Source organism: Rhinatrema bivittatum, chromosome 2 (genome assembly GCF_901001135.1).
Source record: "Rhinatrema bivittatum chromosome 2, aRhiBiv1.1, whole genome shotgun sequence".
Lineage (NCBI taxonomy): Eukaryota > Metazoa > Chordata > Amphibia > Gymnophiona > Rhinatrematidae > Rhinatrema > Rhinatrema bivittatum.
In genome coordinates, this window is record NC_042616.1 from 317,289,241 (window position 1) to 317,306,113 (window position 16,873).

General features: G+C 45.3%; 1 protein-coding gene across 4 annotated transcripts in view; it reads right to left on the reverse strand.

The window, feature by feature from the left end:
- C2H7orf57 (chromosome 2 C7orf57 homolog) overlaps positions 1-16,873 on the reverse strand; it is a 277,665-nt gene that overhangs the window by 185,647 nt on the left and 75,145 nt on the right. For all 4 annotated transcript variants that reach the window (XM_029589760.1, XM_029589758.1, XM_029589759.1 and 1 more), the window contains exons 3-4: positions 15,668-15,856; positions 575-689 (exon numbers count right to left, since the gene is read on the reverse strand). In XM_029589760.1, coding sequence (XP_029445620.1) covers positions 575-689; positions 15,668-15,856 — 304 coding nt within the window. The remainder of the gene's footprint in view (positions 1-574; positions 690-15,667; positions 15,857-16,873) is intronic.

Here is a 16,873-nt window from a genome sequence, read left to right on the forward strand (position 1 = left end):
GATATAGGGGGTCATTTTCAAAGGAGTTACGCATGTAAATGTGACATACTATCGTAGCAATTTTCAAAAGCTATTTACTCGAGTAAAGTGCACTTACTTGAGTAAATCCTATGGACAATTCAATGGCATATATTGTAGCAATTTTGAAAAGCCCACTTACTTGAGTAAAGTGTATTTACTCGAGCAAAAACCAGTTTTGCTCGAGTAAATGCTTTTTAAAATCAGGCCCACTGTGTTTTTATACAAAAAGGCATTTGTCTAAGTATCCTGGACAATGAATTTTCTAAAAGACAAAATTGTCATAAGGTATTTACTGCAACATTGTTCTATCACTGGAGAAGAGCAAGAAGGCTGACAAAACATACCAGATACACAAAGTTATACAAGGAATACTAATAAGCACCAAGTAGTGAGAGGATGGTACTTCTCTATCTCCACGGACATACACAGTTTAGGCAATAAGAACACAAGCATATTCATTCAAAAACAGAAAAAGTAACTTGGCAAAGGTTGTTAAATCTGAAAAAGAAGAAAGTTAGCAAAACTGCTTTAAGGAAAATGCAGGCAAACTTACTGTGCTACCTCAGCTTTTGTTGCCAGTTCCTCGTGAACGTACCAGTCAGGTGCAGCATACGTTACATACTGCGTATGTGACTTATTTGCTGCAGGTGTGTAATGTTTCAGCAAGTCTAAAAAATGAAATGAAATACTAGAGAAATCAGAGGCTAATGGACTATTTTCTGTATATATTACTATTTAATATATTCATTAATGTATTTGTGTTGTAGTAAAAGCAATATCATGTTAATATGTAATCTTTCTTTATTTAACATTCTACCAAAAAAAAGTAATTTGTTTTCCTCTTAGAATGGGCAGAGAGGTTTTTTTGCTATATGTAGTCAGAACTCTGCCCCTCTTTCAGGCAGATAGTCCTGGTGCCCCATTAGACAACTGATGAACCCACTACGGTAATACCTGGCTTGATGCCCCCAGGGTGCAAACAGCATCCCACATGGAAGCTAAAATTGCACCAATTGCTACCAAAATGATAAAGGGAATGGAACAACTCCCCTATGAGGAAAGACTAAAGAGGTTAGGACTTTTCAGCTTGGAGAAGAGACGACTGAGGGGGGATATGATAGAGGTGTTTAAAATCATGAGAGGTCTAGAACGGGTAGATGTGAATCGGTTATTTACTCTTTCGGATAGTAGAAAGACTAGGGGGCACTCCATGAAGTTAGCATGGGGCACATTTAAAACTAATCGGAGAAAGTTCTTTTTTACTCAACGCACAATTAAACTCTGGAATTTGTTGCCAGAGAATGTGGTTCGTGCAGTTAGTATAGCTGTGTTTAAAAAAGGATTGGATAAGTTCTTGGAGGAGAAGTCCATTACCTGCTATTAAGTTCACTTAGGGGGTCATTTTCAAAGGAGTTACGCATGTAAATGTGACATACTATCGTAGCAATTTTCAAAAGCTATTTACTCGAGTAAAGTGCACTTACTTGAGTAAATCCTATGGACAATTCAATGGCATATATTGTAGCAATTTTGAAAAGCCCACTTACTTGAGTAAAGTGTATTTACTCGAGCAAAAACCAGTTTTGCTCGAGTAAATGCTTTTTAAAATCTACCCCTTAGAGAATAGCCACTGCCATTAGCAATGGTTACATGGAATAGACTTAGTTTTTGGGTACTTGCCAGGTTCTTGTGGCCTGGATTGGCCACTGTTGGAAACAGGATGCTGGGCTTGATGGACCCTTGGTCTGACCCAGAATGGCATTTTCTTATGTTCTTATGTAAATTTAAAAAGGCATGGTTAGGTTGGAAAGAGTTTTTCTTTGAAGATTAGCTACAAGGTACAGGGATACAAAAGTACCAGTGGATCCTGCACATACTGGGCTAGTAAAAACTGCATCAAAACTATACCAGAATTAATTAAATACTTCACAATATTTCTTGGTCCAAAGTCAAGGGGGACAAGGTATTTAATTAATAAATTCAACTTCTTCCTCACCAATAATAAAAGCCTCTTACTCCCTCTCAGTTGCATTTTAACTTTCTCAAATTCACAGACTGAAAGGTCTGTAGGTTACCTCCATGCATTTCAAGCATACATTGTGCAACATCTTACTTGACATTTCATCTTCTAACATCACCCAAATGGGTCTGTATTCTAATTTTAATTTTTTTTTTACAGTCTGCCCTATCTAGCTGCATCCCAAAGTTATAACAGATCAAAACTAGATAGCCATAGACCAATTAGTTTAATATCAAGTCTGGTGACTATACTGGAAACTATCACAAAGAAATGTTTACACTAATTTGAGGGAAAAGAAACAATTAACCAGAAACATGGGTACATCAGTAAGAAGCCCTGCCAAATCCACTTTCTAATTTGGTGGTTTAGGGATTTTATTTTTTGGCAGCAAATGAAATATCAGAAATATGAGGGCAGCTCCAATGGCCATGGCGCTCAATGGCAGTCCTGGTTCCCGACACTAGATTTTGGTGCCACTACTTTGCCACATTGAGGCCCAAGGTGCTCGATGACTCCGGTGCATCAAGTCCACAATGACAGTCCTGGTTTTCGACATTGTCCTGATATCGATGTATCAGATCATCGGTGCACTGGTCACAGATGTGCAAGGGCAACCGTTACTGGGCATGGAACCAAAGGTGCAGCAGCAAGTTGCCTGCCCAGGCTCCTACTCACCCTCTCTCACAAGGAGATTGCACTGCCATCACAGGCAAGCAGGAGGGGAGGCTACATCATCCAGGGCTCCTCCCACAGAGACTAATTCCTTTGAATGTGGGGAGGATGAGCTCTCGCCCCCCAGGAACGGTGTGGTCCTCGTTCTCTTTACTGTCTGATCCTCCATCGATGCTGATCAATCGGTGAAACAACATGGAACTCCTGCCCGGGTAGAAATCAGATAAGTCCCCAGGCTCAGCAGCCTACACAGGTCACCTACGGACTGCATCCTGTCAGTCCTGCCAGCACCTGACAAAGGTACAAAAAAATAGACAGAGCAAGGAAAGGACACAGATATCAAACTACAGGTGCAGTATTCATTTAATAAGGAATAGTAGTAAACTCTGGTAGGCTGCACAGTGAATAAGGCCCGCCATGCAACTGGCAGACAGTAGAAAGAAGAGGAAAAAGGGAAAGAAAAAAGAAAACTACTGTAAGGTAATGGAAAGAAAAAACAGCTGCAACTGTAGAAAAAAAATCACTCACAAAAACTGTGAAGAGAAAGCAAAGCCGAATACCGCGGCACACAAGGCGCCCGTGACCACACGGCTCCGTGGAAAAAAAGAGACTGAGGGACTCTGCCTAGGGGGCAGGGTGATGACACCAGCTGCACATGCTCAGTAGGGCATGTCTGAAACTTCTAGAATCTTTGAGATCAAAGTTCCAGACCAGGGCTCTATCCCAAGATGTCACCCATGTGTAAAGATTACCATCCTGCTCATCCTCGGAGAAAACATACGTGCTTGTTTCTATAAAATGAGTAACGTATGCATTTTCCTGCATAACAAATTTATGAGCATTCTTTCAGGGCAGAAATACATGGTATTTATTGACTGTGCAGCTCCTGCCCCACTGTTTATAAAACACTGGCATAAATCTCAATGGGACTACTTGCTCACATGCACTTTTAAAAATGTGGTTCAAAGTAGTGAAATTGTGGAATGGTTTGCCTGTAGAGGCAGTCAAATAACTACAAAAGTAAACTGGACACCTGTTCCAAAGAAAACGGCAACTGGTGTGTATGACAATGTACTTAGACTCCCAATACAAAATACTGATCCAGAGACTTAAGCAATTCATCACAGGGCAATTTTCAAATAGCCAGCATAGTTAACAAGGTCATCAGCTACCTAGATGGCTTCTCTTTGAAAGTGAGCTAGCATAAAGTAAGGGTGCTAAAAGCAACCACATATTTTATACCTGGAGGGGAGACTAGAAAGACAGAATGCATACTTTTGAAATGCCAAGTCCCCATATGGTTTTTCTGTCCCAACTTAAATGCAGTCCCAGGATGGCCTGTTTTTAACTCAACTAAAAGTACATGTACTGTGGAAGCCTGAGTGTACTTTTAGCCAGGCAGAGAAGGGCAACTTTCAGACAGGCTTTCTATTTGGCTAAACTGCTTTGAAAATTGCCTTCTAAAGGTATAAATGTGCAATATTGCAGTTAATATTATGTGGCAAATTCATATGGAAGTTACACCAATTTTCAGAGGGAATGTACGTTCATTGCTCACTTTCAGGCCGATACAGTACAGTGCGTTCCGGTGGAGCGCACTGTTAACCCGCGATTGGACGCGTGTTTTTGACGCACTAGCGTTCTCCCTTATTCAGTAAGGGGTCAAAAAAGCGCGGCCAACCTCCCCGAACCTAATAGCGCCCGCAACATGCAAATGCATGTTGATGGCCCTATTAGGTATTCCCGCACGATTCAGAAAGGAAAATGTGCAGCAAAGCCGCACATTTTACTTTCTGAAATTAGCGCCTACCCAAAGGTAGGCGCTAATTTCTCCAGGCACCGGGAAAGTGCACAGAAAAGCAGTAAAAACTGCTTTTCTATGCACCCTCCGACTTAATATCATGGCGATATTAAGTCAGAGGTCCTGAAACTTACAAAAAGTTAAAAAAAAAAAAATTTGAAGTCAGCCCGCGGCTCGCGGGTTGAAAACCGGACGCTCAATTTTGCCGGTGTCCGGTTTCCGAACCCGTGGCTGTCCAAAAAGAGGTGCTAGGGATGCGCTAGTGTCCCTAGTGCCTCTTTTTACCTATTTTTACTGCCGACCCTAATTTGAATACTGAATCGCACGCACAGGAGAGTGGCCTGTGCGCGCCGGGAGAGCGGGCGTTCGCCCGCTCTCCCACGGACTTTACTGTATTGGCCCGTTTGAAACTTATCCTGCCAAAAGCACCCGTGTGAGTTACATCTGCTACCAGGTATGCGTAAATTCCCCAAGTGAACTTATGTGCAGCCTTTTTAAAAAAGAAAAAGTATGCACGTAAGTAACATTTTGCCCACTCTGCCTCTGCACAGTCTGGAGGCAGTCTGCCCCTGCACACACTTATGCGCCAACAAGACATCCATGCATTAAGTTTACCTGAACATTAAGAGGTCGATATTCACTGCCACTGGTTAAGTGGTGGTGGCTGAGCATCTGGCCGCGCTTGGTAGCCATCACTTATCTGGTAAGTATTTATCTGGCTATGTGGTGGGCAGGAAATGGGAGTTTCAGGGAGGAGCAGATTATCCGGTTGATGTAGTTGGATAAAGTAGCGATATTCAAACTTATCTGGCTATGCTAATTGGATGAGTTAAACCCAGAGTGGGCAATTTTATAAAATCCCATGTGAGCAAGTACAGCAGTGTTTACATGGGGAAATGCATTTAAAAAATACCCCTATATAATTATGGAACATTTTACCAGTACAGTTATTGAACAGCTTTAAAAAGAATATCTTCATCTTAAATTTAAATATAATGGGGTCCATATTCAGCCGTTGAGCAGAATGATAAGTTAGCCAGTAAACCTAACTTAATCCGGCTAACTTAACCGGGATATTCAGCGGCGTGGTAGTACCGCTGAATATATTTCTAAATGGCTTTTGAATATCTACCCCAATCAGTATAGATGACACATTAGTCCTCTTGAATATGTGGAAGTAAAGGTCAACAAATAATTTGTAGGGGATCTCTTTACTGGACTAACAATACATTTGTGACTAATTTAGGAGAGCTAATATCTGCATTAACCCAAAGAAGGGAGCATGGCTCTCCTAAGCTAGTCACAAATGTATAAAGTTAGTCCAATAAAATGCTATCACTTACAACTTGTTAAACATTTGAATCGATGTCTAAAAATTGACACTATACTTCAAATGTGTCCTTTATGATGATTCTCTGTTTTCATAGTTAAAAATGAATTCCATTTGATAGCCAAAGTATCAGATTTGTGTACTAAGCATTTTCCATAGACACAAAAAGGGAGAAAACATTTAGGGCCTGATATTCAGCCGGCACATAGCCGGATAAGTAGGACTTCTCTGGTCATATTTTAGCCGGTCAGTTTGTGGGCGGGCAATGGGAGGAGCGGGGCAGTGCTATTTAGTTGGATAAGTTATCCAGCTAAGTAGCAATCTTCAGCCTTAGATGGATAACTTATCCACATAAGTTAGACCTGCTCAATAGCAGATTTACACTTAGATGGAAAATACTTATCCATCTAAGTAGCGATTTGTCCGGGGATAATCAGAAGTGTAGCCGTGCTGCTGAATATCCCATCTATGTTACTCAGATATATCTATCCAGCAAGGGACAAGGAATGTGTGCCCTAACGGTGAAACGTCCCTGCTAGCAAGATTGGAGATCCTGACCCTCTACCGAACCTGTACGTTTCCATGAGGCCACCAATGCAATGGTGGTCTCTGAATGGTCCTTCGACTGTTCCAAGCCCTTTCAGACTAGCCACTGGGTAGCGGTTTGAAGCGGCAGGCCGGACAGAATCATGGCCGGACGGAGACGTAGAATAAGACGTGGCAAGGCAGACGAAAACAGGCGTGGCAGGACAGACGAAGACAGACGTGGCAGGACAGACAAAGACTCAGGCTTTGAGGAAGATGAAGACTCAGGCTTTGAAGTAGAGGAAGCCTCGGGCATTGAAGGAGACGAAGACTCATTCATTGAAGTAGGATACTGGAACAATAGGATCCTGGAACAGAAGGACGCTGGACAAGGCAAGGTATAACAAGACAGGGCAAGGTTAAGAAACCTATGGTTAAAAAGTCTGGAACCTCCAAGAGGGAAAGTCCCTCTAGCGCCTTACTCTGCCCCACTGGGCTAGTCACAGACCACACAAGTAGGCATCAAGCTAGGACATCAAATGCAAGGCAGATATCTGACATCAAGAACAAGGGAAGTCAGACAAGGGAAGAGATGACTCCATAGCACCGTCGGAAGGAAGATCCATCAACGCCTCGCACACCCCAGCGGGGGTGGTCAGGCCACGGGGGACGGGTCTGAACGGAGCTGAGGACATCTGGACAAGGAACCAGGAATGGACGAACATCAGGAACAGATGAATATCAAGACATCGAGAATGGATGGAAGTCAGGACATCAGAGATGGAAGGACGTCGGAACACCAGAAACAGACAGACGTCAGGACATCAGGAATGGATAGACATCAGGACATCAGGAACAGATGGACGTCAGGCCGTCAAGACATCAGGAATGGAAGGAAATCAGGACATCAAGAACAGATGGAAGTCAGGCCGTCAAGACATCAGGAATGGAAGGACGTCAGAACGTCAGGAACAGATGGACAGCAGGACAGCAGAAATTGATGGACGTCAGAACAAGAATGGAGGAGAAGATCACCTTGCTGGTGGCTGAAAGGAATCAGTAAGTTTTTCCTTGGGACATTGTCTTTTTTAAAAGTATTGGGGCAAAGTTAACTATTTGGGAATATTATTTAGTGTGTTTGTGTGTTTGTGCTTTTAATAGTCAGTAAGGTAGGGAATAAACAGAAGTTAGACTGTTTGTATTTTTAAATAGTCAGTCAGTAAGGCAGCTAGTAAGCAGTAGTAAGTGTGTTTATTTTTAAAAGTCTGTAAGGCAGCTAGTAAGCAGAACTGAGTGTTTGTATTTAAAAAAAACAAAAAAAAAAAGTAGCCAGAAGCTAGAAATAAGCTAGGAGCAGTGTATACCTAAGTAAAAAGGTTGAAAAGTTCAATTCAGTTCCTCACCTTGGAAAGGTGTTGAAGTAGTGTGATTTGGTTTGATTAGGTACCAACAATTGTTAATCAAGAGAGCAGTGAGTCACTCTGGCTGACTAACTGAAGTTAGACTGTATTTCCCATCCCTCCCACCCCTCGCCCACCTACCCCTAGGTCATCCTTTAATTTATAGGCAGGTGCCACTTTCACAAAAAAAAAAACAAAAAAACCAACAACAACAAAAACTTTATTGAGAGTTTGATCATTCCCCTGTAGGCCACTACCAGACATATATAAATGACGTTAGACACATTCCTACTCCCAAAGCAACCTAAAACTTAACTAGGAACTGAAAAGAATTGAGATGAAGGCAGCAGTCCAGCAGCAATAGGGGGGCTTCCCAGTCTTTTGCATTGAGTGTCACATGTATGATTTATTACCTGCCGGTGAGAAGTTGTACATGTGCATGCGAAGCAAAGAGCTCCTGGCTCTCAGAGAACAAATCCGATCTCTGGAGGCTAGAGTGGCAGACTTGGAGGAGCTGAGGCAGACAGAGAGGTATATAGATGAGACCTTCAGGGACATAGTAACCAAGTCCCAACTTCAGACTGGCAGCCCTGGTGCTGCCTTGGAGGAAGAAGGTCTCATGATTGGAGAGCATCAACCTGGTACAGCAGGAAAGGATCCTGTAGCAAGGACCTGCTCTCCAGGCGATGCATTGTCCTTTCGCACCGAGGATATCTCCCCAAGGCCTACTGCCCAGGATGGAAGGGTTAGGTCAGCCATCATAGTTGGTGATTCGATTATTAGGAATGTAGACAGCTGGGTGGCTGGTGGGCATGAGGATCGCCTGGTAACATGCCTACTTGGTGCGAAGGTGGCAGACCTCACACATCACCTAGATAGGATTTTAGACAGTGCTGGGGAGGAGCCGGCTGTCGTGGTACATGTGGGCACCAACGACATAGGAAAACATGGGAGGGAGTTCTGGAAGCCAAATTTAGGCTCTTAGGTAGAAAGCTTAAATCCAGAACCTCCAGGGTAGCGTTCTCTGAAATGCTCCCTGTTCCACGCGCAGGTCACCAGAGGCAGGCAGAGCTCCGGAGTCTCAATGCGTGGATGAGACGATGGTGCAAAGAAGAGGGATTCAGTTTTGTTAGGAACTGGGGAACCTTTTGGGGAAGGGGGAGTCTCATCAGAAGGGATGGGCTCCACCTTAACCAGGGTGGAACCAGACTGCTGGCGCTAACCTTTAAAAAGGAGATAGAGCAGCTTTTAAACTAGAACAAAGTGTTGCGGTTCTGGCCACGAGCACCGCGGCCAGGCCCTTACCTCCGGGCTCCTGGACCTGCTCCCACTTCCAGAGGCCTGGTTTGCAGCCTCTTTGGCGGCGTCCCCACTGGAGCTGCGCCGCTGCGAGGTCTCCCATGGACGCCCGGCTTCTAGGCACACGCGCGCACCACTTGGGGCGCTTTTCTAGGCAGTTTCCTGCCAGTGGTGACTCCGCCCAACTTCTGACGTCAGACGCCGCAGCCTTGATAAGCCGGCCGCGGCCATCCAGTCTTGGCCTTGCAAAGGGTTGGCCTCCTGGTTTCCTGTTGTGCTGTGCTCCGGAGTGACTCGCTTTGCTTCGTTGCTCCGTTCCTGCTACAGTACCTGCCTGGTTCCTGCCTGCCTGTTACAGAACCTGCTTGGTTCCTGCTTGCTTGCTACAGTACCTGCTTGGTTCCCGCCTGCCTGCTACAGTACCTGTTTTTTTCCTGCTTGAATGCTACAGTACCTGCTTGGTTCCAGTACCCAAATCCTGCTACAGTTCCTGCCTGGTTCCAGTACCCAAATCCTGTTACAGTTCCTGCCTGTTCCAGTACCCGAAACCTACTACAGTTCCTGCCTGGTTCCAGTACCCGAGTCTTGCTACAGTTCCTGCCTGGTTCCAGAACCCGAGCCCAGTTACAGTATTACTACTGACCTAGTCTGGTTCCAGTTACCTGTCCTGATCCACAACCCGCCTAAATCCCAGCGGCCGGGCCCCTATGGGCTCCTCCCGGGGGGGCTTCGGCTTCCAAGGGTGAAGCCACCTTCACCCTTCGAAGGTGGGAGTACCAGCTTTCAGGGTGAAGAACATCTACATCCTGCCTGAACATCTGCCTCCCGGCCTGCTATTCATTAGAGACATTGACCACCTTTCCCAGTCTCCAGCAGGTCGGCCCAAGGGTCCACTAAACAGAGACTCCCATAACACAAAGGGGAAAGCCGACAGTTGTTCAGCAGCACATGGTTCGGAGAGAGGTATCTTCAAAGGATACTAATGATGCATTAGAATCAGGGCATCCCGACAGTGAAGTTCCAATAATAAGAAAAGTAGTCCAAGAGCCTGTAACTAAAAACTCACCTGAGCTAAAAAATTCCAACTTATCCCTATCAATTAAAAAGCAGAATGAAAATACAAACAAAAATCAAACTTTGAAATGTTTGTATGCTAATGCAAGAAGTCTAAGAAGTAAGATGGGAGAATTAGAATGTATAGCAGTGAATGATGACATAGACTTAATTGGCATCTCAGAGGCATGGTGGAAGGAGGACAAATGGGACAGTGCTATACCGGGGTACAAATTATATCGCAATGACAGAGAGGAGCACCCGGGAGGCGGTGTGGCGCTTTATGTCAGGGATGGCATAAACATCCTGCATGAGACTAAATGCACAATCGAATCTTTATGGGTAGAAATCCCTTGTGTGTCGGGGAAGACTATAGTGATAGGAGTATACTACCGTCTACCTGTCAAGATGGTGAAACTGACAGTGAAATGCTAAGAGAAATTAGGGAAGCTAACCAAATTGGTAATGCGGTAATAATGGGAGACTTCAATTACCCCAATATTGATTGGGTAAATGTATCATCGGTACATGCTAGAGATATAAAGTTCCTGGATGGAATAAATGACATTTTTATGGAGCAATTGGTTCAGGAACCGACAAGAGAGGGAGCAATTTTAGATCTAATACTCAGTAAAGCACAGGATTTGGTGAGAGAGGTAACTGTGGTTGGGCCACTTTCAAAAGGGAAACTTTGATAAAATGAGAAAAATTGTTAGAAAAAAACTGAAAAGAGCAGCTACAAAAGTAAAAAGTGTGCAATAGGCGTGGTCATTGTTAAAAAATACCATCCTAGAAGCACAGTCCAGATCTATTCCACACATTAAAAAGGTGGAAAGAAGGTAAAACGATTACCGGCATGGTTAAAAGGGGAGGTGAAAGAAGCTATTTTAGCCAAAAGATCTTCATTCAAAAATTGGAAGAAGGATCCAACAGAAGAAAATAGGATAAGGCATAAGGGTTGGCAAGTTAAATGTAAGAAATTGATAAGACAGGCTAAGAGAGAATTTGAAAAGAAGCTGGCCGTAGAAGCAAAAACTCACAGTAAAACCTTTTTAAAATATATCCAAAGCAGAAAGCCTGTGAGGGAGTCAGTTGGACCGTTAGATGATTGAGGGGTTAAAGGGGCATTTAGAGAAGATAAGGCCATCGCGGAAAGATTAAATGATTTCTTTGCTTCGGTGTTTACTGAAGAGGATGTTGGGGAGGTACCCATACTGGAGAAGGTTTTCATGGATAATGATTCAGATGGACTGAACCAAATCACGGTGAACCTAGAAGATGTGGTAGACCTGATTGACAAACTGAAGAGTAGTAAATCACCTGGACCGGATGGTATACACCCCAGAGTTCTGAAGGAACTAAAAAATGAAATTTCAGACCTATTAGTAAAAATTTGTAACCTATCATTAAAATCATCCATTGTACCTGAAGACTGGAGGATAGTTAATGTAACCCCAATATTTAAAAAGGGCTCCAGGGGAGATCCAGGAAACTACAGACCGGTTAGCCTGACTTCAGTGCCAGGAAAAATAGTGGAAAGTGTTCTAAACATCAAAATCACAGAATATATAGAAAGACATGGTTTAATGGAACAAAGTCAGCTTGGCTTTACCCAAGGCAAGTCTTGCCTCACAAATCTGCTTCACTTTTTTGAAGGAGTTAATAAACATGTGGATAAAGGTGAACCGGTAGATGAAGTGTACTTGGATTTTCAGAAGGCGTTTGACAAAGTTCCTCATGAGAGGCTTCTAGGAAAAGTAAAAAGTCATGGGATAGGTGGCGATGTCCTTTTGTGGATTACAAACTGGCTAAAAAACAGGAAACAGAGAGTAGGATTAAATGGACAATTTTCTCAGTGGAAGGGAGTGGGCAGTGGAGTGCCTCAGGGATCTGTATTGGGACCCTTTCTTTTCAATCTACTAGATAAATGAGGCTTGACCGATGTGCCGCAAATGCGTAGTAGAGAGCAGCTCTACTGCGCAGGTGCGGGTGAGCACGTTGGTCAGAGCAGAGCGTCAGCTCTTTGAAAACATGGCGGCGGCGGCGAGGAGCAGTAGCGGCGGCGAGGAGCAGCAGAGGCCGTGAGCAGTAGCGGCGGCGGTGAAGAGTAGTAGAGGCCGCGAGCAGTAGCGGCGTCGGCGAGGAGCAGTGAACCCGGTGGTGAGGGAGGGAGGGAGGGAGGAAGAGTGAGGGGAGGTAGGACGTGAGAGTGAGAGGAGGGAGGGGAGGTAGGAGGTGAGAGAGAGGGGAGGGAGAGTGAGAGTGAGGGGAGGGAGGTAGGAGGTAAGAGTGAGGGTAGGGAGGTAGGAGGTGAGAGTGAGGGGAGGGAGGGAGGTAGGAGGTGAGAGTAAGGGGAGGGAGGGGAGGTGAGTGTGAGAGGGAGGGGAGGGAGGGAGGGGAGGTGAGGGTGAAAGGGAGGGTGAGAGGGAGGGTGGAGGGAGGGGGAGAGTGTGGGGAGGGAGGGGGAGAGTGAGGGGAGGTGAGAGGGGGAGAATGAGAGACAGAGGGATGTGAGTAAGTGGAAGGGTAAGAAGTTGTGGAGCAGAGAAAAAGAGGGAGTGGGGGAGGGCTGAGGGAGAGGGAAGGGGTTGTGGATGAACTGAGAGGGGATTGGAGAGGATGAGAGTGAGGGGAGGGAGGTGAGAGTAAGGGGAGGGAGGCAGTGGGAGACAGAGGGTGAGTAAGACTGAGGGGAGGGAAAGGGGTGAGTGACCGAGGGGAAGGGGGAATGAGGGAGAAAAAAGCATAGAAGGGTGCTGTGTTCGAAAATGGACTGAAAAAAAAAAATTAATGTAGCCCGTTGTTACGGGCTTAACGGCTAGTATATTTATAAATGATCTGGAAAGAAATACGAGTGAGGTAATCAAATTTGCAGATGATACAAAATTGTTCAGAGTAGTTAAATCACAAGCAGATTGTGATAAATTGTAGGAAGACCTTCGGAGACTGGAAAATTGGGCATCGAAATGGCAGATGAAATTTAATGTGGATAAGTGCAAGGTGATGCATATAAGGAAAAATAACCCATGCTATAATTACACAATGTTGGGTTCCATATTAGGTGCTATTACCCAAGAAAGAGATCTAGGCGTCATAGTGGATAACACATTGAATTCGTCGGTTCAGTGTGCTGCGGCAGTCAAAAAAGCAAACAGAATGTTGGGAATTATTAGAAAGGGAATGGTGAATAAAACGGAAAATGTCATAATGCCTCTGTATCGCTCCAAGGTGAGACCGCACCTTGAATACTGTGTACAGTTCTGGTCGCCGCATCTCAAAAAAGATATAATTGCGATGGAGAAGGTCTAGAACGGGTAGATGTGAATCGGTTATTTACTCTTTCGGATAACAGAAAGACTAGGGAGCACTCCATGAAGTTAAATGTGCCACATACTAAAACTAATCGGAGAAAGTTTTTTCACTCAACGCACAAACTCTGGAATTTGTTGCCAGAGAATGTGGTTAGTGCAGTTAGTGTAGCTGTGTTTAGAAAAAGATTGGATAAGTTCTTGGAGGAGAAGTCCATTACCTGCTATTAATTAAGTTGACTTAGAAAATAGCCACTGCTATTACTAACAACAGTAATATGGAATAAACTTAGGGGTAGATTTTTAAAAAAAGCGCGTTCGCGTACTTTTGTTTGCGCACCAGGCGCAAACAAAAGTACGCTGGATTTTATAAGATACGCTCGTAGCCACGCGTATCTTCTAAAATCCTGGATTGGCGCGCGCAAGGCTGCCGATTTTGGGTAGCCGGCGCGCGCCGAGCCGCGCAGCCTGTCATTGTTCCCTCCGTGGCCGCTCCGAAATCGGAGCGGCCTCCGAGAGAACTTTCTTTCGCCCTCCCCTCACCTTCCCCTCCCTTCCTCTACCTAACCCACCCCCCCGGCCCTATCTAAACCCCCCCCTTACCTTTATCCACGGATTTACGCCTCCCGGAGGGAAACGTAAATCCAGGCGCGCAAGCGGGCTGCTGGCGCGCCGAGACCCGACCCGGGGGCGGTTCCGGAGGGCGCGGCCACGCCCCTGGAACGCCCCGGGCCGGCGCCACGCCCCCGGTCCTGCCCCCGAAACGCCGTGTCGTTCGGCCCCACCCCCATCACGCCCCCGACACGTCCCCTTCCAAAAACCCCGGGACCTACGCGCGTCCCGGGGTTCTGCGCGCGCCGGCGGCCTATGGAAAATAGGCGCGCCGGCGCGCAAGGCCCTGCTCGCGTAAATCCGGGCGGATTTACGCGAGCAGGGCTTTTAAAATCCGCCCGTTAGTTTTTGGGTACTTGCCAGGTTCTTATGGCCTGGATTGGCCATTGTTGGAAACAGGATGCTAGGCTTGATGGACCCTTGGTCTAACCCAGTATGGCATGTTCTTATGTTCTTAAGGATAGACGGACAATTGAACATCAGGAACAGGTGGACAACTGGACATCAGGAACATTGAAGACATTAGGGCAGAGACCAGTACATGGAACAACGACAAAGACACAGGATCCCACACAGAACAGAGTGCCTAGGAGGAGAAGCAGATGAGGAGTCCTAAGGAGGACTTACTCCTTGCAAAGGCAATGAAGGACTGACCTGAGGGGACTTTTGTAGGCTAAAGAGATGGATCCGGGAAGTGACATCATTCAGGGCCCACTCCCTCACTGGCCCTAGAAGAAGGGCAGAGAGAAGCGGCCCCGCGCCTTAGGAAAGGCAGGAAGAGGACTGCAGGACCATGGACAGTGGTCCTGCTGACCACGCTGAACACTGAAACAGGGGAGGAGCCGTAACTGGGCCATGCAGGCCCCGACGTGGGAGGCGGCCTCCCTGCCACACAGGGAGAACTAAGGGCAGCTCCAGCCACAAGAAGACACCGAGGACTGAGGCCTCCAGGCCGCGGAATGACTGGCCTCGAAGGCGGCTTCCGGGCCGTGAAGCGAGACTAAAGTCCGCGGCTCCCTGCCGCACTGGAACACCCGGGGCAGCTCCATGCCGCGAAGAGTACAGGCATCGGCAGGGACAGCCTTCCTGCCGTCCAATGACCCGGGCAGCAGCGTCTGCGGCCTCCTGCTGTGAGTGAGAGCCCCAGCGCAGCTTCTGCTACGCCGGTCTGATGGCAGGCTCCAGTCACTACTAGAAACCCCGGCACGGCTCCTGCCGTGCCGGTGACGATGTCAGGGATTGGGTTGGGCTGGCCAAAGAAGCAGGTAAGAGCCTGCTCGCGGCCCTGATCGCAACATTCTGAATATTGACCCATTAGTAGACAGGCCTCTTAGTATTTAGTCAAGGCTGCTCAATCATCAGCAGAGACCTCCAAAGGAAAAAAAAAAAAAGAATGGACAATGGCTTTCTTTCTGGTTCAAGTACAACTCCTATTTAAAACTCTGGATAATTTTTTAGATAGGGATATAGATATAGAATAAACTAAAGGATGCCATAAGCCTATAGCTACTGATTTATGTTTAATAGAAGTTGGTTATTGATCTGTCATTGTACTCCACTACTATAGCTCAACTGAAACAAAAAAAAATGTTAAGAGAAATGTTAAAAAGTAAAAATCTAACTTACCAGGCCGACCTCCTTGTTTTGCCAATTTCACATACTCTGAGTCTGTATCTCTAATCCATTTCTTGCGATTCTCGGTTCCCAGATCATTGTGATGCTCTGCAAACTCACTGAGGCCTGGGATCTGAGAAAGAGGGATTTCTGTGGTTACAGGCTTCTCTGGCTGCTTCAGTGGAGCATGGTAAAACCAATCTGGAAATATCATAAATGGTTTTAATGTAGAAGAATCTCAAAAGTTAACAGTGATAAAAAAAAGTTGTTTCTTTTGTGAGTATGAAACATATCCGGTCATATGCTTGAAACTGGTGAATTATCACTGTGCATATAAAAAAAACAAAACAAGGAAATATGATGGTTAGGCATGCTATTTCTGGTTGAGCTATCCGGCCTCTAAGGGGATTGCCTTTCAGATAATTTCAGATGTCTGACTTCTCTCTGTTAAAATGGTTATGTTCTGTCTTGCCTGATGCTCCCTGGTTGGCCCAGAAGGAGACAGCCCAAATTGGTTAGGGTATTTCTTCCCCACTCCTGACTGGTTCCTTGTCACTATTTATGCTTGCATGATCTTGGTTCCTGGGGTAACTCTCGTCTTCCTGCCTGTATCTTGACCAGTTTGTATTCTGTGTGACTCCTGTATTTCTACCTGTTTTCTTATCTGTCTGGATTTCCTGGTTCCTGACTTCAGCCTGGTTTCGACCCTACTTCTGCCTCAAGGTCTTGTGGCTTGTTGTTTAGGTACTGTGTATCTTAATAAGCATCAAACAAGCATTACACAGAACTTCTGAATCTGGTTTCCAGTTCTTGGTAGCTATCTTTGTGCCAATAGTGAACCTTAGGTGGGTCCCGATCCCTAATGGATGCCCATGCTCCTGTCAGGAACCCTGACAATGAATCAAGTCATTCCACTGATGGATAGACAACTGACTGGGAAAACCAACTTGAAGAGTAGCGATTAAGGTCTGAATTTTCAAAAGAATTTACATTCATAAAACCTGTAAATAAATAAAACTAGTAAATAAATAAATTCATAAAATAAACAAAACTAAATACATAAATAAAACTAGTAAATGGGCTCTTGAAAATTACTTTTGTGGAAGGGTGCGTAAAAGTACATCCAAAAGAGATTTCATGAACACTTTTATGCACACTAGAAAGAGATGTCTGGGGGTGGAGTTAAGATGGAGAAATAATTTATGCACATATGGAAAA